The sequence below is a fragment of the Aphelocoma coerulescens genome, chromosome 3 (genome assembly GCF_041296385.1).
Source record: "Aphelocoma coerulescens isolate FSJ_1873_10779 chromosome 3, UR_Acoe_1.0, whole genome shotgun sequence".
In the NCBI taxonomy this organism is placed as follows: domain Eukaryota; kingdom Metazoa; phylum Chordata; class Aves; order Passeriformes; family Corvidae; genus Aphelocoma; species Aphelocoma coerulescens.
The window spans coordinates 111,568,386-111,590,663 of NC_091016.1; the positions used below are offsets into that span (position 1 = coordinate 111,568,386).

The window sequence follows — 22,278 nt, forward strand, 5'->3', positions numbered from 1 at the left end:
CTTAATAAGTTTCTAAAAAAATGGTTGTAGCAGAACAAAAGTAATTATACCAATGTGTATTTAAACAGAATATTATGAGGGAGCTCAGGTTTTATGACTTTCCATAATTGTATTCTGAACAGGGTAATTCTGCAAATCCTGGAAAAGAATAATCCAGTTATCTGAAGTTGCTCATTGAAAAAAAAGGAGTTATTTTGTATAATAAAATTTCTATAGCCTTTATTTTTTTAAAAACCAATTTTTAATTTCTTTGGGGGAGGAGAGAAGAGGGAAAGAGAAAGCCAGCATAACAAGTGCCTCTTTCTTCTCCTGAGAACAGTGGATTTTTTTTGTAGTTGTAGTATCTAATACTATAATGTATTAGATTATTTTTTTGCCATATGAAATTTTTGACTTAATGTAGTACATTAATTTATATTCATTAAATTTAAGTGATGGAAAACTACTGTTATAGCCATTCACTTGCCTGTAACAATCCAAATTTGAGTAATGGGGAAAATATGAATGGAAGTTTGGTACTTCATTGATATATTAAAACTCATGTTGTGAATGACCTCCTGTGAGGCAGTACTTGGTAGCAGAGAATCAATGACTTATTTGGTGACTCACTGTTAATGCATTTTTAATGGATACTGAGATGCATTTACTGACATGATAACATCATTTTCTGTGTGTGCAATGTTCCAGAATAAAAGATGAATCTTCTTCAAGCGATGAAGACCCTAGAGCTGCCAAACAAAACCTCGGGTCATTACAAGCCAACTCCAGTCATCTCTCATTATTGTCTGGAATCAGTTACAAAAAATCGCTTCGGCTCACTTCTGACCAGCTTGTGAGTTAATTTTACATTCTTGTCCTGAAATGTCATGTCTACTGCAACATGAACCTTTACTGTTACTCAGGCTTCGAAGCTTAATTAGCTCTTATGTCTTGCATTTAATTCTATCTAATTGTATTTTTCAAAAAACCCTTTTCTCTTCTCTTTTCTGTATTAAGCATGAATGATGCTCCTTGCAGCAAGTGCTGGGGTTTGGAGATGGGATCTTATTTAGAAAAATACCAAGTTAAATTCCAAATTGTGTATTTGTCACCTAAGAAGTGTATTGGAACCACATCCTTTCTTGTAGTAGGTGAAACATGTATATGTTAACAGGTCTCTTTTCTTTCTTCCTCCTCTCTTTTCTTTTCTCTCATTTGTAGGCAGGTTTGTAGGCATTTTGCATAAAGTTTTCTGTTAGTAACTTCTGAAAGAGCTACTTGTGAATTTACTGAGGCCAAGCTATTTATTTCTTTGGAGCTTATTAATTTCTTTGAAGCCAATTCTCTTCCTCTGTGACAAAGGTGTTTTGACTGATGACAAAAGTGTTACAGTTTTGTGTTCTGTAAGTTTCAATTTGATCTGGAAAAATGGGCTACTTTAGGGAAATACTTCTTGTCATCTTAGGTACAGATAATTAATTTTCTGAAGGAAACCCAAACAAGGTGTACAGCATTTAACAGCCTATCACTCACTGCCTAGATAATTTGTAAGAAATGCAGAGTTTTTACCAAGAGACAGATGGGATGTGTCGGTAATTTTCTATAGGAAAGAGAAAGCAGGGGTTACGCAAATAAAATGTGACTTTTCAGTCTCAGAAACCTTGCAAAAATTAGCTGAAGCTAAAACTGCTCTTAAATTGGTTTCTTAATGAAACAGTGGGTGAGACTTATCAGTTACCCATCAGTTGTTCTGTGTTCTCACCGCCTTTTCACTTTTTAACTAATTGAAAAGTTGCAGTGAAAGATAACAAAGAAAAAGATATACTAAGAGTGTTAAATTTGTACAGGTCTTGGGAAAATGAACAGTTAGGTCATCAAATAGAATCAAATCAGTAGCCTCTTGTTCCATATATCACTAAGCAGCACAGGAGACACTGGAGGGCATCAGAGTGGGAGAGTTAAGGATATTTAGTGTAGGCTGAAGGATAATGGTTCATCTGGTGTGTGGGGTTGGTTATTTTATGAAAGAGATGTAATACTGTAGATCACAAATCCCCATAGAAAAGCTCTTAATTAGAGTTTATGGAACTTCTTGTTACTCACATTTCTCTCTGCATATATATGTCTTTCAGAATGGGAAACCCCCATAGATGGTCCCTATTCCATCATTTGTTACTGTTTATGTGAATATTTGGGGATGTTATTTTTTTTAATATACCTGATAGTGAAACAGAATTTCTAAATTTATTTTGTTCTGTTCTGTAAATCAATGCCTTATATACACCACACAGGGTAAGCTGCTGCTGTTGTTGTTTGTAATAGCTCTGCTGAAAGCAATAAAATTCAGTGTGACCAAATTGGGATGACTGGTTGGGTGCCAGGTGCCCAGCCAAGCCACTCTATCACTCCCCTTCTCAGTGGGATGCAGGAGAGAACATAAGGTGGATAAGCAAAGAGAAAAACAAGTTTATTCTCTACTTCCCACCAGTGAGGGATGTTCAGCCACTTCCCAGAAAGGAGGGCTTCAGCTCTGGAAGGCAAACATTGTAAAATAACAGTGACACCCGTTCCTCCTCCTTTCCTTAATTTTTATATCTGAGCTGATGTTGTATGGTATGGAACACCCCTCTGGTTAGTTTGGGTCATCTCTCCAGGTTATGTCCCCTCCCAGGATCCTGCCCAGTCCCAGCCCCTTGATGTGGGTGGAATGTTAGAGACGGCACTGATGCTGTGTTACCAACACCTTTCCAGTTGCCAGTGCAGAGCACAGCACTGTGAGGGCTGCTGTGGGGAAATAACTCCAGCTCAGTCAGACCCAAAACAATTTCCACCCCTTATTCCATATCATTTGTATCATACTCAGTTCCCACATAACTGATGTATCTTCTAGCTGTTCCATTGTATTTATTTCTCATTACTGAGATCCCGTCTTACCCACACATACAACTTAACTACGTTCTTAAACCATCTCTATACCAAACATACATTTTCTTTAACTACTGTCCCGTCCTTTCACAGGTACATATTACTTTCCTATTTCATGGGCTTCTTCCACCCCTACAGATCCATGACGTGGGCTCCATTCCATCAGGATGGGTGTGTAGGACAGGAAAGCAGCACACTTGATTGTTGGGCACTGACCCTGGCCCAGCTTGGGTCATCGTCACATTCCCCTTGCTCCTCACAAAGTTCATTCTTCATCAGTTCATGTCATTCATGCTACTTTGCTTCCTGCAACATACAACTTATACCACAGATTATTTTTCCCCCAAGGTTAAATGTCCTTGAGGCACACACTGGGTCTCCCTATCCTTCTGCATTACCTTCCAAGGAAACCCTGGTCTTTGGGCAAAAACAGTCCCACAAATGGGTTTGCCTTTATGGGAGGGGAAATCCACACCAGCTTCCCCAGCCAAATACACCAAGGCAATGATCATGTGTGGCTTTTACACTGTGTCCATTTCACATGTTCAGTTTGTTGTTCATCTTGCTGATAATGTCTTGCAGAAAAGCTTAAAGCTCAAGAATGGCCCCAATGATGTGACCTTTAGTGTCACAACCCAGTATCAAGGCACTTGCCGCTGTGAAGGCACCATTTACCTATGGAATTGGGACGATAAAGTTGTTATTTCTGACATTGATGGAACAATCACACGGTGAGTTCATGAACAGGGAGAGACTTCATATGCAAGGACAAATTGCCTTTCAGTCTAAAGGAAAGCATAATTAACAGGGAATGGTAATCACAGAATCTTCATACTCCAGTGTTTTGGGAGGTTTTGTTTCTTGGTTTTGGTTTGTTTTTTTTAAATTTGTCTTTCAAACAATATAATAATCTTTAGCTGAATTCTTAGTTTAATAGGCACATGCCATATGCGCCCAGTATTTGTCACCTGTTGGTGTTTCACGATAGTATTTACAGCAGTATTGGAGGACCTTCTTCAAAATCCTAACTGTTTTGTTGCATCATACTTATGAAGTAAGTATTAATTAAAAGAATTTGTTAAATATGAAGGAGTAATTAAAAAGAAGAAACATGTGAATTTTGTTTTAAATGGCATCCATAGGGCATTCCAGTGATAGGCATTATTATCTAGTAGACTAGACTCCAAAATCAATGTCAGAATTAGAATCTGATGGAAAGTTTCAGATTAGTGCTTTGGGTAAAACTCAAAATTTTGCAGTGACCAAAATGATTCACTGACTTGCTGGTTTCTGTTTATTTAGTGTATTTAACACTGGTGAAAACAATTGTGTGTGGAACAGGGAAAGCACAAAATAAAAATACAGGCATTGTCTTTTGAAGTGAGGTGTTTAGATTTGTTTTGAAATCAATTTCTTTCAAAATCAAACTTAGTTATATCTAATTAGGAGAAAGAACAAGGAAAAGTAATTTTCAAGAGCAATCTGGGAGAAATTAAAATACTTGATTTAAACTGAAATTCTCTTCTTTCTTGTGATTTACCCATTGTATGTCAAACTTCTCATTTGGTACCAATGTAAATTAACATCTCTCCCCACTTTGTTTTCTTAAGCTTCGAGTAAACTAAGTGGAATCTATTCTCTCTGCTATTGATTTGCCCTGAGTTCCTGAATCACTTTACCTTACAATGCCAATGCAAATCCATCCTAAGTCACTGCCCAGTATTTCTTTCTCTAAGATGGAAATTATTCAGGGTGTGGACTTCTTGCTGTGTGTCTGTACAATGCTTAGTCAAGCAAGATGCTAATTTGCACTAATTGTTACTATGGTGTAAATAAATTTCTCTCATATGAAGTGGGAAACACATTGAAGCCAGAATAAATATTTCAAAATAGTTTATACCTGACCAACTTCTGGCTTAATGTGGAGAAGTTAGTTTGAAGTAAGCTAGAATGTGATTTACCTTACAGTTTCAATTTCCCATAAATTTCCCATATGGGTAGGTTTGGTTTATTTAGAAAACATTTACTATAAACCTCAAAAAGCTTGCTTAGCACTGGTGGCCTCCTAGAGGTCTGATTGATGGCCTGTGTGCTGTAACTTCCATATTATCTTGTGGGGCACAAGCTTATCCACCTTGGGGCACAGGAGTAATTAGAACAACATGGCCAAGGATGAGCACGTCAGTCTATCTCAAAAAAGAGGGGAATAAAGTAATTCTCTTCTGATGACAATCAGTCCCTTACAGAAAACCTTATTTTCATTTGCAGCTAGCCAAGTAAGTTAGTGGGGTTTGTATTAGACTTGACTGTTAGTGTAAGTTTTGGGGGGTTTTTTCAGTTCAGTTACATTGTTTTTCCTTTTTTCAGGTCAGATACCTTAGGTCATATTTTGCCAACTCTTGGCAAAGATTGGACACACCAAGGGATTGCGAAGTTGTACCATAAAGTGAGCCAGTGAGTATTCAGTAAATCTGTTCATGCATCTGTGGCTTGTTTGTGTTTATTCATTTGCACATAGAAATTAAAATTTCTCTAGGCTTCTCTTTACGTATATGGTGACAATTTCATCAATATCTTGTCGCTTGAGTGATGCTGACACAGTGTAAACATCTGCTGCATGATATCCAGAGCAAAACCTGCTTTGTGATATCAAAAGCAAAAGCTTCTTATCTGTGGGTGATTGCTCTTCCAGCCACCCCGAACACACACAGATGGTTAGTTCCGAAGTAGTAATTTGAATGAATTTTGTAGTTGCAGCAAGCGTAACTTTCTTGGAAACTGGGAATTGCAGCAGTATTAATCATAAGATGCTAATACACCTTCCTTTCACTCTTTGTTGAGGAGAATGTGAAATGCACAAAGACTCTGTGGCCCAGGGTGGTCACTGTAGCTGGAATTCTTCTTGCCAAATTTGACTTACCTGGAGTTGTAGCATATGGGATGAATCTGTTTGGGGGGAGTTCCCTTTCTTTCCAGTGAGTTAGAAAGCGAGTTCAGTGAAACAGCTTTGATTTGAGCTGTCTAAACGTCAGGCTTCTAGTCAAGAAAGATAAATCTCATCCTTAAAGCGCAGCACAATGTCTTTTCTTGACTAGAAATCTATCCGTTTTGGATACTCACTGCTAATATTATTGTTGTTTTATTTGTTGTGTAAATGACGATTAGCTTCAAAGACATTGATGATGATCTTCTGCTGATTGTGTAATTTATTTTATTTCTCTGTGTAAGTGTTGCTAATCCGTTGTTAAATTGCAAGGTTAGGAAGAATCAGTCTTAAAGTAGTTTTGTGTCATTGGTTAACTTTGAGAGTAGGCAATAAATAAAAGTTGCTTAAAGTGCAGTTTAAAGTTACTGAAATCAGTAAGGACCATGCTGGGAAGGGCCTAAGGAAAAGGCTTTAACCTGACAACATCAGTGCTTTAGCTGTTGTATTAAAGCCCAGTAACTGACCTGCACTGATGCCTGCTGGTCTACAGTGATAAATACCTTCCATGCCGCTGGAGCACGTAAAGGACGTGGATTCATCTTGTTTACTTGTGGCTTTTACATCCTGTGTAATCCTTGGAGAAAGATGGGCATCTTCAAAAAGTAGCTCAATGTACCTGCAATCTAACCATGTTAAGAAAAAAATTTCCTTTTCCCATTAGCCCTTGAAGAAATATGAGGCAACAATATATCAGCTCTGCTTTAGGTCAATTAATGTCATTAACATTATATCCAGGTATGAACTTGAGCAATTTATTCCAACAAAATGGGGATGTTTCCTCTGATGAATATGAACAGGAGAGAGACTGTACCAGCTCATGTGTGGTGATGTGTGGGAATGCCTCCAGGTGAGCAAGGCTTGTGCAAAAGTACAGGTGTACTGTTGGTTCCCTGGATACATTTTGCAATATGGTCAAGCCATTGTGTACACTGGAAGATCAAAGACAGAGCATGGTGATTTTTGTAATTACCCATTGAGAGAAAAAAAAGAAATGAGGAAAAATGAATTGATGTCTGAATGGGATCAGATGAAGCATCTGATTTTAATTTTTACAAGGAGGATTACTGATTGCTGTTTCCTTTTATTGCATTAATGTCAGCTTTTCTTATATATTCAGATTACTATAAATGTTTGAAGAGCCTCTGGTACACATCACAACTCTCCTTATAGCTAATCTGATTTGTTTTATGTACTAGGGTTATGCTAAGGTTTGTTTATTGCTTTTTGTTTTACATGGATGATGAATTATAAATTATGGATGATGGAATCTAAATTATGCCAGAGACACTTGTCTGCACGTTAGACATACGTGTTCACAGAAAAGACAGGACAGCCTGGGAATTCACATGCTGAGTTCTGTGTATAACCTCTGCATTACATTTGGTGAAAATGTTAATTAATTTTTTTCATTGCAGTTGTTATTTTTGTGCCTGCCAGCATTATCAGTTGTTAAGGCTTTGATGATCATAAACATAGGGGGAAAAGTAGATTTGAGTCATGTTGGTTTTCAAATTACTGAGTTAATTGTGTCGTGGCAGATATTACAGCTGAACACCATATAAATGCTTAATAGTTAGATCTAATGACCATGCGTGCACTGAATACAGTATTTCTTTATTTTATGAACAGTAATTTTTTAATAGGAATTGGAAAGTAAGCTGCTATTAAGTTGAACTAATATCAGATAGGATTCTGTCCTATCATGAACAGAACCAAAGGCAACCTGTGATTTATGCCAAAACTTTTATTTCAGTGTCAAGTTAAAGATTACTTTTCATGCTGTGTTTTGAAGCTCAAATTTGTTCCAGCTTGAGGAAATGTGTTACTGCTGCACGTCTTTTCTTGCAGAGGCCCGAGAGGCAGGCATGCAACACTGTTAATACAGCAAAGGCCAATCTACTATTGCTTGCCAAGTGTTTTCCTCTTCACAGATGTCGTTTTAGTTAATTCTCAGGACAATGGTTCCACCACACAGGGGTGGAAAGGAAACCATAAGGATTCATAAGTCCTGAGAGGAGCAGAGATAAATGAGCCCTCTTTAGGTGTAATCACTAAATGCAGCGGGGCTAGATGCATTTAATTATCCAGTTTTCTGGCATAAAGGTTTTTACTCCTTTTAAATTAAGTCTAGGTTAAACATAAGTCTATTTAACAGTCATGATTTGATTCATGTAAAGTAAACCCACAAAATTATTAATATCTAAACACCTGCTTTATTTTTACAGTAGTTTCTTCTTTTATATCTGCTCACAGAAATGGATATAAATTTTTATACTGCTCAGCACGTGCTATTGGAATGGCAGGCATGACCAGAGGATACTTGCACTGGGTCAATGAAAGAGGAACTGTGCTGCCTCAGGGGCCAGTTTTGTTGAGTCCAAGCAGCCTATTCTCAGCTCTTCACAGGTAATGTAATTTCACTTTTACACAGAAGGAAACTCTGAGGTTGGTGGAGGCTGAATTATAAGCTTTTTTTAAATGAGAGTGCTTGAAATAATTTTTTTTTTTTAACATATTGGTGCAAAATTTAATTAAGAAGAAATCTTGTTAGAGAAAAACCAAAATTCATTAGATACTATCTATTTTTTGCTTAGTTTATATATTAGATATATATTGAGGCACGGCTGTGTTCACTGTTTACCAATATGTACTGCTTGGTGACTTCATGTGTTTCACATACTGTGTTAATATTTAGCTATGGGAGAAATGTGGACATTTTCATAGCAATCACTCTTGTCTTCACCTGTAAGGTGTTCCAATTGGCTTAAATATATTTTTATTGGTGGGTTTTGAAGAAATTAATGTGAAAACGAAATGAACTTTTTATACGCCTGACTGCACTGTGGGATTCTGTGAGGACAATGTTATCTTTTCTAGGTGTTGAACTGCAGTGAGTGAATAATAATAGCACAGATTATGAATATTGTACCTTCTGCCTAATTCAGCAAAGCATGTCAAGTGATTGCTGAAAATATTTTAAGCTGTTAAAAGCTGCTGTGACAGGATATATTTCATTAGAATTTTTAATGGTAGGTTGCTCAGATGCTCTCCTGATTGAGTGACATGCTACAGCTGTCTTACCAGTCATCTTCTAAAGATAAGAAACCATGGAGGTATTACAGTGCACTTCTCAGACTGATTAAGTAATAAATGCAGTAGAAGGGTAGTTACTGTTATCTTATGCTCCTCATATCTGGAAATACATTTAAAATGATACTCTTTTTGGTATCTTGTTCAGACTAAGGAATGCCCATCTTTCAGTGTACACTGTTGTAACTGTTGAGGTGTGTGGGCAATAAATGACTTCATTGTTATCCATAGATTCAATCCTTGTAGTTTTGAGATCAGGTGCATATGAGACTGAGGAAAGGTGGTTTTATTAGTCTTTTGCATATTCTCAGACATTGATTTATACAGCGATCTGCTGTTCCAAAGGGCTGCTTTACTCCTATGAAGCTTCTGTACTATTCACATCTTCCTTGACATATGTGTTGGTGCTAGGATCTTGGATTCTGAGCTTCTTAAGTGCTTTTGTGTCATGCTGGCATCTTCCTATGTTATGGGAACTCCAGACTCTGCCACCTGTTCAGTCTTCTTGCCAAGAGAAGCTGTTGTGAAAGGGCTTTTGCCCAGGGATGAGAGAACTCCTCTGTTCATTAATGAATTCTGTATTCTGTGAGGAGCAGCTGAAGAGAAATAGAAGATTCCTTTATTCCTTAACTTTTGCTAATTAGCAGTGGTGGAGAACCTGATTGGAATTCTGTCTTAACAGGCTGAGGTGCTTCTAGCACATATGGTGATTGCAATCCTTTAAAAAATAAAATCTAAAAAGAAGCACCATAAACAGTGAAGGCTAATATAATCTATGAATCATTCTGCAGTTCTCAGGAGGCAGTTTACTTGATGTCAGTTTATGCCTCATAAGGATTGATTTAGCAGCTACTCCCTGTAAACCACCATCCATGCTCAGTAGCCATCTTTGTAACGTAGGTTTCAATAGAAGTTCCCATGTTTCAGAGGCTTTATTTACTGTGCCCATTATGTAAGCTTGGGAATAGTGTTTTGTCTTCATGTTCACTCTGACTTCTAGAAGATTTATTGGAGAAGGGTGCATGCTATGCAGTAGTATCTAGCTAAGTAAAAACGTTGAATAAAGAAAACAAAATGGTTTGTGTTGTATTTCATGTGTACTTACTCAGCTTCCCTTTTCTATCATTTCAGGGAGGTTATAGAAAAGAAGCCAGAGAAATTTAAAGTTCAGTGTTTGACAGACATCAAAAATTTGTTTTATCCCAACACAGAACCCTTTTATGCTGCTTTTGGAAACAGACCTGCTGTAAGTAAGAGCTGAATTTATTTCTATTGCAGAGAACAGAAAGGCTGCTCTTATTTCATGGTTCTGTTATATTAGAACCTAGAAGCTTTAAATGACAATTAGGAACATTTTATTAGGCCCTGTGCAAAAGAAAATACTAAGGTTCTTCCTCAAAAATACCATGATGTAGGATTCAGAGATGAAAGAGCATCAAAGTAACTATGTTATATCTGCATAAACTAGCAGTTAAGCTTGTGTAGAAACACTGATCTCATTTTAATCCACAAAGCTATAGTGTCAGTGAGATACCTGTGGGCAGACAGAAAGTATTTCAGATTAATATTGGTGGGACTCTCAGAAGACCTTGGATGTCCTATTGGAGTCAAAAGATTCTACTTTTTATGGAAAATGGTATATTTGACATGGAGAAGGGAAGACAGATCTCAGTCACCTATTGGAAGGCTGGATATTTGGGCTATGGACAGCTCCTGCCCTGGGCCAAAGAATGCTGTTAGGCATCTAGAAAAGGAAACAGTCTCACAGGCTTGGGCTGAGGTGGGGACCCTGGCATGAGATTATCCTTTCTTTAAAAGGGACTATTAATGTCAGAGATGATGGGAGGTCCTCACTGTCCCATTGCTATATTAAATTGTTATATCATAGGCAGCTTAATTTCCATTATCAAGGCTCCTTTAAACATATGATTCTGAAATAACGTTTTAAAAACCTCTGTGATGTTGTATTATGGATAATAACTACCTCTAGTTCCAGTTTTTTGAACCTCAAGGAAGCATGCATTAAAATAATGATTTTCTTTCAATAAAATTTCAAGTAAAACTGTAAGTTACTATTTCAAAAGTAATTACTGGTAGCTCACTCCCATGCTTGCTGCCAGAGTCCAGGCTGCGATGTGCTTATGGCTTTGTGAAGCTCAGGATCACAGCTTTCTCAATTTTCTGCTCTGGGTTTTCTGTTTTGGTTTGATTTTTCCAAGAGCAAACTCAGGGAAATTTTTGTACACATGGATGTTATAGGTGTAGACAGTGTGTGGACTGCCATGATGATGAATTTTTGAAGTGACTGCTGGTCACTTTTGTTCAGTTACTTAATTTTTTTGAACAGTCTTTACAATGTAGATATAAAAATAAACTTTTGTCTTCATTAACATTCCAGTTTTTCACCACCTTGGCTTTTAAAACCATGATTTATGTTAGCAAAATGGAAATTGTTTTTGCTCTAATCTTCTGGGAGATATTTTCAACTTTGGTTTTGTCAGGCTTTTCTTCAGATCAAAACTTATTGTTTTCCTTAACAATCTGAATTTCTTAGAAGACATTCTTAATTCTTACACCTAAATGTACTTCCCATAGTTGTATCTGCATTACCTGCTGGGGCTCGCTGCTGCTGTTTTGGCATGTATTTCTTGCTTTCCCTTCTTTTCCCCTTTCTCTGACATGAAGTATAGCATATGGGTATGGCACAAATCTGAACTCGGGAGCTAAGTGATGGCTTTGTTATAGACAAATTTGTTATGAATTTTATGATCTTAAAAATAATTTCTGTTTTGTGTGTCAGTTACATTTTAACCTCTGTATACTATTGTAACATACGTGGTACAATGCACACAGGACTTCAAATATGCTCTGAAAGGAAAATGAAGGTGCTAATGCTTTTACACCAAATACCACTAGTTTTTTACTGAATGTTGTTGTGTCAAGGGAAGTTACTGAAAAAATTAACATGATTTTGGTAACAATTTAAACTCAAGTGGCAAACTTCTTATCTATCGGGAAATGATCTGTTTCATGAACATTTCATTAGATTGACCTCATTTGTAACATAATGGAGAATTTCAGGCACACAATAGCTAGGTAAATAAAGTACCAGTTCTCTGTAAATATGCTCTTTTGTGTAATATATTCCAGCAAGATTACACGTGATTTTGCAAAGGCAGAATCATGATTTTCCTTTTATTTTCTTTTTAGGATGTTTATTCTTACAAACAAGTGGGGGTTTCTTTAAACAGGATATTTACGGTTAACCCCAAAGGAGAACTTATACAAGAACATGCAAAGACAAACATCTCATCGTAAGTAATCTCTTATCCCTAAGAGTTTATGGACTAAATTAATTTGCTGTGCTAACTTACGACTCAAGTTGCCCAAAGACCGTTCAGTTTTAGTTATTAAAGATTCCTTAGAATACTTCAAACAAAACAAAAAAGATTGAGAATAAAATACAGACTTTCCACTTCCCTTCAGTTAAACTGACAAAAAGAATTTTTTTGTATTTAGTATAATATATTCCGTCTACTTTAATCCTGTAGAAGATTTAGAAATAGATGATTTAGTCTGCATAAAAATGAGACTCACTAGTTTAATGACTCCAGCTGCCTTTTCCTGGCCTTTTCAAAATTTCCTTTTCCTGGATCTCCTATCTAGAAGAGCCAGAAAACAAAAGCTGAAGAGAGGGTCGAGTGCTTCCAGCAAGATGCTTAGGCACTGGTAGCCCCTAACACTGGAATGGCCTTTAGTAATGTTAAGTGTTAGTGTCCTTAATTGAAGGGGAGCCATATGTGTATAAAATATGAATAATCAGTTCAGAGCTGCTTGAGCCAAGCTGGACAGAAATGGAGAAGCAGAATGTGGTGCTTGAATATTTTAGCAGATGATCTGGGTGTAAAATGGCATCTGTGTCTCACTAGGTAAGTATCATTTGTTAGAACAAATGTATTAGAATTAATTTCTTACCCAAACTGTGAATCCCTTCTGGAAGCTGGGCACCAAAATTAAATTTAGTTCAATTCCTTTGAGGAGGTTGACTTGTCCACCTTGTCTGTTTTGTAAATGTAGTCATGCCTTAGTGGTTGGGGACTTAAGAAAGTTCAAAATAAGTTGATCTGAAATGGTTCAGCATACTTTTAATTTTTTTATTTCCCAGCTATGTCAGACTCTGTGAAGTGGTAGATCACATTTTCCCTTTGCTGAAAAGAAGCCATTCTTCAGACTTCCCTTGTTCTGACACCTACAGCCAGTTCACCTACTGGAGAGAACCTCTGCCGCCGTTTGAAACTCAGGATGTACATCCAGCCTCATCTTAACCCCATCTCCAAATTGTTGGTCTCACCTCAAAGAATGGGTTGGTTTGTGTTGCAAGGACACCACTTGGCTTTTGCTGTTGACAGTTCAGTTGGAGTCTGTGAAGTTGTGAGCATTGTATTCTTTTGTTGTGAGCAGACTTAGGAATGCTTTTTCATACTTAGTCAGGTTTCCAGACAAGAGGAGTCTTGCTAGGGATAGGAGTTGTGTTTCTAGGTCCTCTCCCAGCTCCTCAAATTTTGCCATGCACTTTCATTATATGAGATCAATTAAAAGTGATGTTGGAGTTGCAGTTAAACATGCTGTAAGGTTGTAAAGTGGTTCCATGTCTGTTCTGCATCACTGAAGCCATCTTTCATCCTGTCAGAACCCCTTGCCAGTAAGGGAGCTGAAGGTGCTCACCATTCCTGACATGATCTGGTGACACGGACAGGGATTGTAATCCATGTATCAAAATTCTTCTCTCTGAAGGAGTAAATGATTCTTTCCCTCTCCCCTTGCTTGACCAACAACTGTTTGTTTAAGAGTTGATTACTGGTCTAGATCCTCAGCAGATGTAAATCAGTGTAGCTGTCAAAACCAATTGAGCTGTGTTTGATTTATTCCAGCCTGTTTTGACATGAGACATTTCTGAGGAAATAAATTATGTGTAATCTAAATAGAAAGTAAATGAAATAGGATGGCCAGATTCTTCCAGTCTTTCTCAGTTTGAGAATCACGCTTCAAGAGTAGCTTTTTGGATCAAGGTAAATGTGCAAGTGGAAGATCCAGGCCACTTTGGATAGTGCCCACCTTACTGAAGTGGGTGATTTTCAGTAAACACATCTTTCACACGCACTGTGTGCTGAGATTGAAGATTTGTTACTGAGCCAAAAACAGCGAGGATTTTATTAAAATGGAATAGTTTTGTTTGAAATATTATTTTGATTAAAATGTGAATTTTGATGCTGGTGAATGATGCATCTCAGGTTTTTACTATATTGCTTTGTTTTGTATCATAAAGAATGGATACTTTTAGTGCAATTTACTCTCCTTTAAAGTAATGAAATCTCCTCTTTTTTTGGTTTTTTTTTTTTTTCCTTATTTATCCAGACACAAGCTGTAGATATTGCTTTTGACAGCCTTAAGACTAAACTGTGTGCACTAAAAGCAATACTGTGGATCAGTTGATAACATTTTCTAAATGGTCTGCCTTTACACAATGTGGTACTTAAAATATGGACTCCAAGTGCCCACATGCCAAATGATTTCACATGTGTTGTAGTTAGGAAAGAAACTCTCTTTTTCTTTTGAAATATATAGAAGAGTCTAATTGCTCTTTGAAACACTGAAAATGGCATCCTGGGATTCTATGTACGTTGTGTTTCAGTATGGCTACACTGGTGGTTCACAGGCTGTGGTCTCTGCCGCCTTGTGATCTGAGGCTGTGGTACGTGTTTTGCAGCTGCTCTGTAGTGTTTTCACTTAAGAGTTTAATAACAGGAAGGCAGAGTGGTCCAGGAGAAATTTTAAGATGTGATTATGATTGTTTAGCACCCAGAAATTTGGAAGTGGTTGCTCTGTATCACATTTGTTCTGTAACAACAAATTCTGGTTTTGCATGTCAAGAGTGATAGCAATATAGATAGGATGGTAACTCTCTGGTAGGGGTTTTCTAAGGTTTACTACAGAAGACTTTATGTGGGATGTTAGTGGGCCAATTTATGTTTTCTCTGTGCCTTCAACAGTAACGAAAACAAGCGCAGTTCTTTACACAGATGCAGTGAGCAGTGGAAAGCCCTCCCTAAGTCTTCCTTTCACATGAACCTTGCTGCTTCAGGCAAAATGAATGTCCACTTTGGACATACCAGGATTAGACACAAAGAGGAAGAAATGGGTGTTTGACAATCCAGACTGATTGTGTTCTCTTGAAAGTTTAAAGAAAATGCAAATATCTTTTTACTTAAAGGTGTAAGAAATATGGGTGGATTTTTTGAAAGACAATCAGTGGGGATTGCAGATTGCCAAACTGAGATGGTTGCATCTCTAAATATAGCCACACTTTCCTTTATTATCTATTAATACTTGTCATTAATGATTGAATAAATGGATGAATGTACTAGCTAGCTGCATCCTGCTTAAATTCAGTTTTGGTAAAGGCCTATTTCAATCCATTTATTATGCAAAATAAATAAAATAAAATCAACCCTTCTCTTCAGTGAGAGGCTGTCAGTTTTGTGGTTTTTATCCTTAACTGTAGGTAAAATCTGTTTTCCCAAGATACTGTGCGTAGCCACTCCCATCAGAAAAGATGGTCCCTGAAAGTTCTCCACAATTAAAGCCTGTGATACATTTATGTGTAACTTAATAAATAGGGTAATTTATGTGTAACTTAATAAATCCAGGGTTGTTTGTTGCCTTTAGTATTTAAAACCAAATGATAGCGTGAATGAGGAAACGTTTTAATTCTGTCAGATTTTGGCCACAGTGCAGCACTGGTACAGGTAACCCTGAGGTGCTGCAGAATTTTGTCCCAGAGTTTTTCAAGACTTGGTTAAACTTGATCTCATGTTGGTAACCATCTCCTTCAAGGCTGAAGTTGGACTGCAGGACCTCCAGGGGTCTCTTTTGACCAACATTTCTGTGATTCTGTGATGTTCAGCGCTTCACTTCTGACTAGCTGTATCCCCCTTTGTATCCAAAATTGAAATATAACTGAACAGTATCAGGAATGTGTGTTTCTATAACTTTTATCAAATTTACTAACAAGAAAGACACTTATATGAAAATCGAGAGTTTGACCTGCTAGAAACATCACCATACTTTTCCAGAAAGTATAAGACATTTTGATGTGGATGATGATTAATTTTAGCATAATATTTAAACTAATTCATGTAGAAGAAAAAGGGATGGTTTAAAAAATTGCTACTCTTTCTGTGAAAGAAAATTCAACCTTGCTTGCGGTGTAATGCTGTTTTTTGTTACAGAAAGAATATGTTAATATAAGTATGCAGACACATTAAATCGCAGTATATTCTATTCATGCAATACACAGAAACTAGAACATGCAGCAGTGAGGAGTGACTTATGTTTATTTTCTTGAAGCTGATGACCACACCATTCTAGCTGTGTCATGGGAGGGAAAGAATGTTGTGCTTGTGGCATTGGTTATGCTGAAGATAAATGTTACTGCTGTAATTTGGGGAAGGAGGAAAAGGAGGTTCTGGGTATTTTTTATTTGTAGATACGGTTTGTTATTATTTGAAAGCCTATTTATATACAGTGTTTACTCTGTATATGTATGTGCTACTGCAGTGATGAAAATAATTTTAACACTTCATTTTGATCTGCTGAATGCAACAAGGGTAGAAATATATATTGTAATAAAGGTGAAATGAATTTTTTCCTGACTTTTCTGTTTTTCTGTATTCTTTGATAATGGCAGAGTGCTTTTGCAGAACTGCTGAACCTGTAAAGCATACCTTTTGTATCTCCAGTCTCCACTGCTTGTTTCTTACTGGGGCTATCCAGTGTAACTTGCATTATTTTTGCTGTTTGTCTGCAGTGTTCTACCCAGAGCCTTTTAAAACTGGAAGTGTTTACTGAGGGAGACAGGGTCAGGATCTGGGCTCTGTCTGTTTTGGGATATGGGAACAGCACCTTGGAGCCAAGAGCAACCATACAGGAACTGGAATTAATTGGAGCTGCCAGGAATCCTACCCCACCTCAGAATTTTTTGAATATTCCTTTTGTCCAATTCCTAGTGTGACCTAAGCAAAAACTAGCCATCTGTTTTGAATGGGGATGTTGTCATTCATGGTAATGAGATCAAATAGCCTTTTTTTTGGGGGCTCCTCTTCTTTGACACTGGCCATCCTGCTGGGGAAAAGCCAATACCCTTTATTCCCTTCTGGCCCTGAGAACACAGGGCTGCCTTTCCCTGCCACTGCCAGGTTTGCTGAGCAGACTCACTGCAGCGTCATGGTACTGCCAGGCTTCTGCGTGCTGGTATGAAAACAAAGATGTTCGGGGTTGATAAGGCTCTGCAGCATCTCAAGTTCTCTGTTAAAAATACAAGAGCAGCCGTATTTGGGCAGCCTGCAGTCACTGCTTCTTCAGTCTTCTCTATTTTCTGTATGTCTCTGCCTTGGATAAACATTTACCCTGGAGCTCTGGAGATGGGCTTTGAAATGAAGGTGCCCTTTTAATTAAAAGTCAGAGAAATTGTGCTTTTGCATCAGCAAACCAAACTTTATAAGGACATACTTATAGCTCCTGGAATATCCCATTAACACCAGAGATATAGCAGTCTGAGGGAGGAAGCTCCTCAGGAACAAAGACCATAAAGTTGTTAGGAGGGTTTTTTGATGCCATGGGGAAAGTAGGGAATATTTCCTGAATACTACATTTTCATAGTTATAAATAGATAATCTTATTTCAATATGCATTGCATATGCCATCAAGTACCTTAGGACAGTTCATTGCAAGAGACAGAAGAGGGCTGATGTTAAGAGCTAGTGCCTAAAAATATAACTAATATAAATTTCAGCTCTTTTATGAATGCATGAAAGGGTGAAGTCTGAAGATTGTTCTTAGTGGATTTTTCTTTGTGTTTATTTTTTTCTTTCTTTTCATAAAAGTCCAGCAAAGTATGGTGGTGAAGGGAATATACTCACAGTGCCACAACCTTAGGTAGTCCTCACTCTTTCGCATGCAGTAAAATACAGCCACTCATTCTGTTCAGTAGCATGTTGGAGATACGCAATCAAAGGGCTGCTTGTAAATGGGGGCCACGAGACTGGCTCTAAGGAACACCACAGTGCTGAGGAGCTGTTGGGTGCTTTGGGAAGAGACCTTCATTGAGACCTTTCCAGTGACTGGGAACTGAGGGAGAAAAAAGTAAAATGAGAAATAAGTTTTCTTCTAGGGGGAACTAGAGAAAGGGGACAAAAACAGAACGTGGCCAAAAAGCACCTTCTTGTTCCTATCTCTGTGCTGACCCTGGGTGATGCTGGGTCAGATGCTGAGCTCTGCCTGACCTCCCGTGTGCCTGTGCTGCACAGAAGACATCAGAAGGCCATTTTGGCTCCATTTGCCAAACAGGAGAGAGTAACATTGAACAAAAGGAGTTCTGTGCTCAGGTGTCCAAGGAGTACTGCTGCCAGCAAAACAAAGTTGCAATTACAGCTAAATTTTAAGCTTATGTAAGTACTAGGGCTTCTTTATTATTTCATGAACTTGGGAAACAAAGCTTTCACCTGCAGTAGCTGCACCGCGGTGGTACCATGCGTGCATCCTCTTAATACAACTTGCTTCAGTGAATAAATACAGACATCATCATTTTCCAGCCTATTTTAGCAAGTGTTTAACTCATCCCTCCCTGAACTGAAACTTACACATATTCTTAAGCACTTTGCTGGATTAAGCTATCTAATTCACAGAAAACTCTGTACTGAGGAGATACAGTTTCCGAGCTGAAGAATTGATCTGGCTTTACTAATGGGTACCCTTGGACTGGTTTTTAGCCTCCAGCACTGTCAGGTGTTCTGCCTACTGCCAGCAATCTATTTATTGATACAGGAAATCCATTTTGCCTTGCCTTGCTTTTAATGAGTTTTGCAAGCAAGTGGCCCCTTCCTGTGACTCATTCTGTGTTTTCTGAGCGGGAGATTGTGGTTTTAAGTTTCACGTTGGAAAGTAACCGCTGTGTCTGCTTTCCTTGTCTGCTGGAATCTCAACAAGAGGAATACGTTTTGGAACAAAGAAATGTAAATGGAGTAGAACAGTTCATGTTTCTTTGCAAAATTGTATAAACATCCTTCTTTTCAGGACAGTTAAAAACACTAGTGAAAAGTGAAAATAAGTCTTGTTTTAAAATAACAGCTTTATCTTAGAACATTACTGTTAACACAGGCAAAAAAAGGTATTTCCCTTGCTATCTCTATATGTTGGCCCTTTGATTTATAGCCAATAAATATCCAAAAATTAAACAGTGGAGGCCTTTCTCTAATCTTACTGACACAAGATCAGCTCCATTAGCATCTGGATGGCTGCTCAGATATGCACAGCTACGACTGCAATCTGAAGTGTGAATAGCAAGTGCTACAGATTTCCATCCAATTCAAGATCCCTTTCATCCCTTCAGAATACTGGAGGCAAAGAGGTAGGTGATTTGAATGTATTTGTTTTTGACTTTTGCCAAAAATATGGTGGCAGAAGGAGAGAATACTCAGCAGGCTTGGACCGTTGGCACTGAAAACTTAGATTTACGTTAAAAACAGCCATAAATACATCAAAACCAATGACCAGGATAGTTTCCATTCCCCATTGCTAGACACAACTATTTATATTTCAAGCTCAGTGCCTATGTCTGTGCAGATAAATTGCTGCCCAGTAAAGGGCAGGGATCGTTTTAGGCACCCGCACCAACGGGCTCGTTTGGCTGGTGTCCAGCTGCCTGCCTGCACACAGGGGCACTGCTGGCCTCTGCTGACCCTTGCACCGTGCCCAGACCTGGTCTGGGTGAATGCTGGGTGCCTTGGCTGAGGTCACAGGAGACCTGGCTGTCAGCAGACTGGACAAGTCAACTGTGCAACTGTGAGCCACGGCTGGGGCTCATGCCCTCACACTTTGCTGACGTGTCTGTGCTGTATCTGGAAGAGCCAGGTCTGGGGCTTGGGTCTGGCAGTGGTTCCTTTCCCCATGCATGTCCCAGCTGACTGGGTAATGAGATACTGGGACCTCTCTTTCCAGAGGCTTTGAGATGAGCTGGGCTCTTCCTATGGCTTGAGGAGGTGCTTCAGTTCATCTGTAGCTCAGTTCGGTCTCAAGAGGAGGCACTCTCTGGTCCTGAACTTCTTTCACCTCTGTCTGCTGGGAGCCTGTGCAGTATTAACATATGTTAGAGAAGCTGCAGTTCTGCAACAAGGCCAGAAAAATCTAAAAGCTTTGCTAGCACAGGCTTTTTAGAGATGAAGTGTGGAAAATGAAGTGTGTACAAAAAAACATACCTGAGAGCAGAAAAAGTATATTGGGAAAGCAGAAATTCAAATCGTCATGCTTAAAATGTGACCTTCCAGTTACCCCTCTCAGTTAAGTTGAAGCTGGCAGACACAACAGTTAAAAGGAAAACTGTGAGGCTCAGAAAGTGAAGCAGCTTGATTGGGAATGTAATGAGAGGAAAGAAAGAGGAAGACTCAGTATTTTCATGCTTCTTTCCTGCAAAGATCCAGATATTGCGTAAAAATGCAGTGCCCTGTATTGTGGATGTTTTTTGCTGATCTATGTATGGTGTGAATGGAAATAACAAGACACATGTCTATTTCTCAAAGTATGATGGGGTGGGGTGGTTTTTGGAGACATTGTTTTGTGTCAGTAACAGATTGTATGGAGTTACAGCGACTTAGGGAGCAGTTCAGGGGTTCACACACACATTTCCTTCTCATGCACTCTGCACAGCCTGAGAGCCTGCACAGGTATTGCACCCTTCTGCAAAGCTCATTTCTCCTCTTGCTCTGGACTGCTCTTCCACACATAATTGGCTTGGAATCACTTCCATTTCTTTTGACCTAGTAAATTCATGTAAATCAGGGCTGTGGTTTCATGGGTGGCTGATCTGATCTACTAGGTTTTTTTACTGCCTAAAGGAAACAGCCACTTTCCCTGTTTGTTCCTTCTGATTCTCCCACCCCCTCTCTCTACTCCTGGGATAGTTTTGTTCTGCATTAGGGAGTTAAATGGGCTCAGAGGAAAGCAGAACCGTATGCTTTTGTCTAAGTCTCCTGAAACTGTAACCTCAATTTTACTATGTCCATCCCAATTCTATACTTGACCTCTTTTATTCTAATAGTAATCATCATATAATTGTGGGCAGATTGATAGATACCAGGCAGTGACATGCCTGGTATCTATCAGCAAACTTGAGAGCATGGGATAACAACATTCAGATGAGAACCTGAATGGTAACATACAAATGTAAAGAAATTGCAGGATCAAAACCACCTGCCTAAAATGGAGGGACTAATAGAAATGCAAAAACCTGGTCCCAAGTAAGGAACTGGATCCAGTCTATGCCCTGGCACAGAAATCTTGTGTTGACTGAATGAATCCTTCACTGTGCTTTGTGCCTTATGTCTCCATGCAGAAGGAGGGGATGACAGCAGTTCCTCTGTACCAGGCATGCCCTGAAAACAAGGCATTAATGCTTAGAGATGCTGTGATATGAAATTGAGGTATCGTACAAGAAAGAAAGATATTTGAACTAACAGCAGTGGCTCAGCTTCTGAACACCTGGCAGTCAAGTTTTATTCTTGCTGACCAAGAGAGATGGAAGAATACTGTCTCCACTTAGTATCAGGAAACAGAACATCTTGGTAGCCTCAGTAAGATCAGCTTTCATTTCCTGAGTTTGTTGTCAGGGTCCCAGGTGTCAGTCTTCAGTTTGTTCAGAGCAAGGATTGAGAGGAAGCAGGGAGCTTGAGGCAGATCCTAATTTGTCAAGTAAAAGCTTCTGGCCTTCAAGCTCATGAAGACTAATGCCTTCTGGTACTGGGGTAGCCTGTAGGATGCCTCATCATCAGCCCTGTGGTAAGAGACCACCTACAAATAGAGCACAACTAGAAGAAGAGAACCATCTACCAGGAAAATCCAGAAAAAAAGGTATTGCAGGTATAAGGCTATTTGGATTTGCTAGAAATGAGCAGTGGGTTAGGCTGAAGCAAATTAGCATAGTCACTGTAACAGAGAGCAGTACATACCAGGGCATCCTGGCTTGTGTGAGTTAACATCTGCTCTTGGGGTCACTGCCTAATATCTGTGTGCTTGTTGGTTATGTCTCAGCTAATTTTGTGATGCAAGTCTAAATCCTTCAAACCACACATCCAGTTTGTAATTTAAGCCTGCATAATTCTATCTCTCCTTGCTTACACCCACTGTCTCCTGGTTTATACAGGCCGTTGCTGGTTTCTGTAAGAATTACTGCACTGATTGATACGTGA

General features: G+C 38.6%; 1 protein-coding gene across 1 annotated transcript in view; it reads left to right on the forward strand.

The window, feature by feature from the left end:
• Nucleotides 1-16,693, forward strand: part of LPIN1 (lipin 1) — a 48,728-nt gene extending 32,035 nt beyond the window's left edge. The window contains exons 14-20 of the mRNA XM_069011610.1: nt 688-832; nt 3,487-3,635; nt 5,272-5,358; nt 8,144-8,296; nt 10,112-10,226; nt 12,191-12,294; nt 13,146-16,693. Coding sequence (XP_068867711.1) covers nt 688-832; nt 3,487-3,635; nt 5,272-5,358; nt 8,144-8,296; nt 10,112-10,226; nt 12,191-12,294; nt 13,146-13,305 — 913 coding nt within the window. The 3' untranslated portion in view covers nt 13,306-16,693. The remainder of the gene's footprint in view (nt 1-687; nt 833-3,486; nt 3,636-5,271; nt 5,359-8,143; nt 8,297-10,111; nt 10,227-12,190; nt 12,295-13,145) is intronic.
• The last annotated feature ends 5,585 nt before the right edge of the window (nt 16,694-22,278 follow it).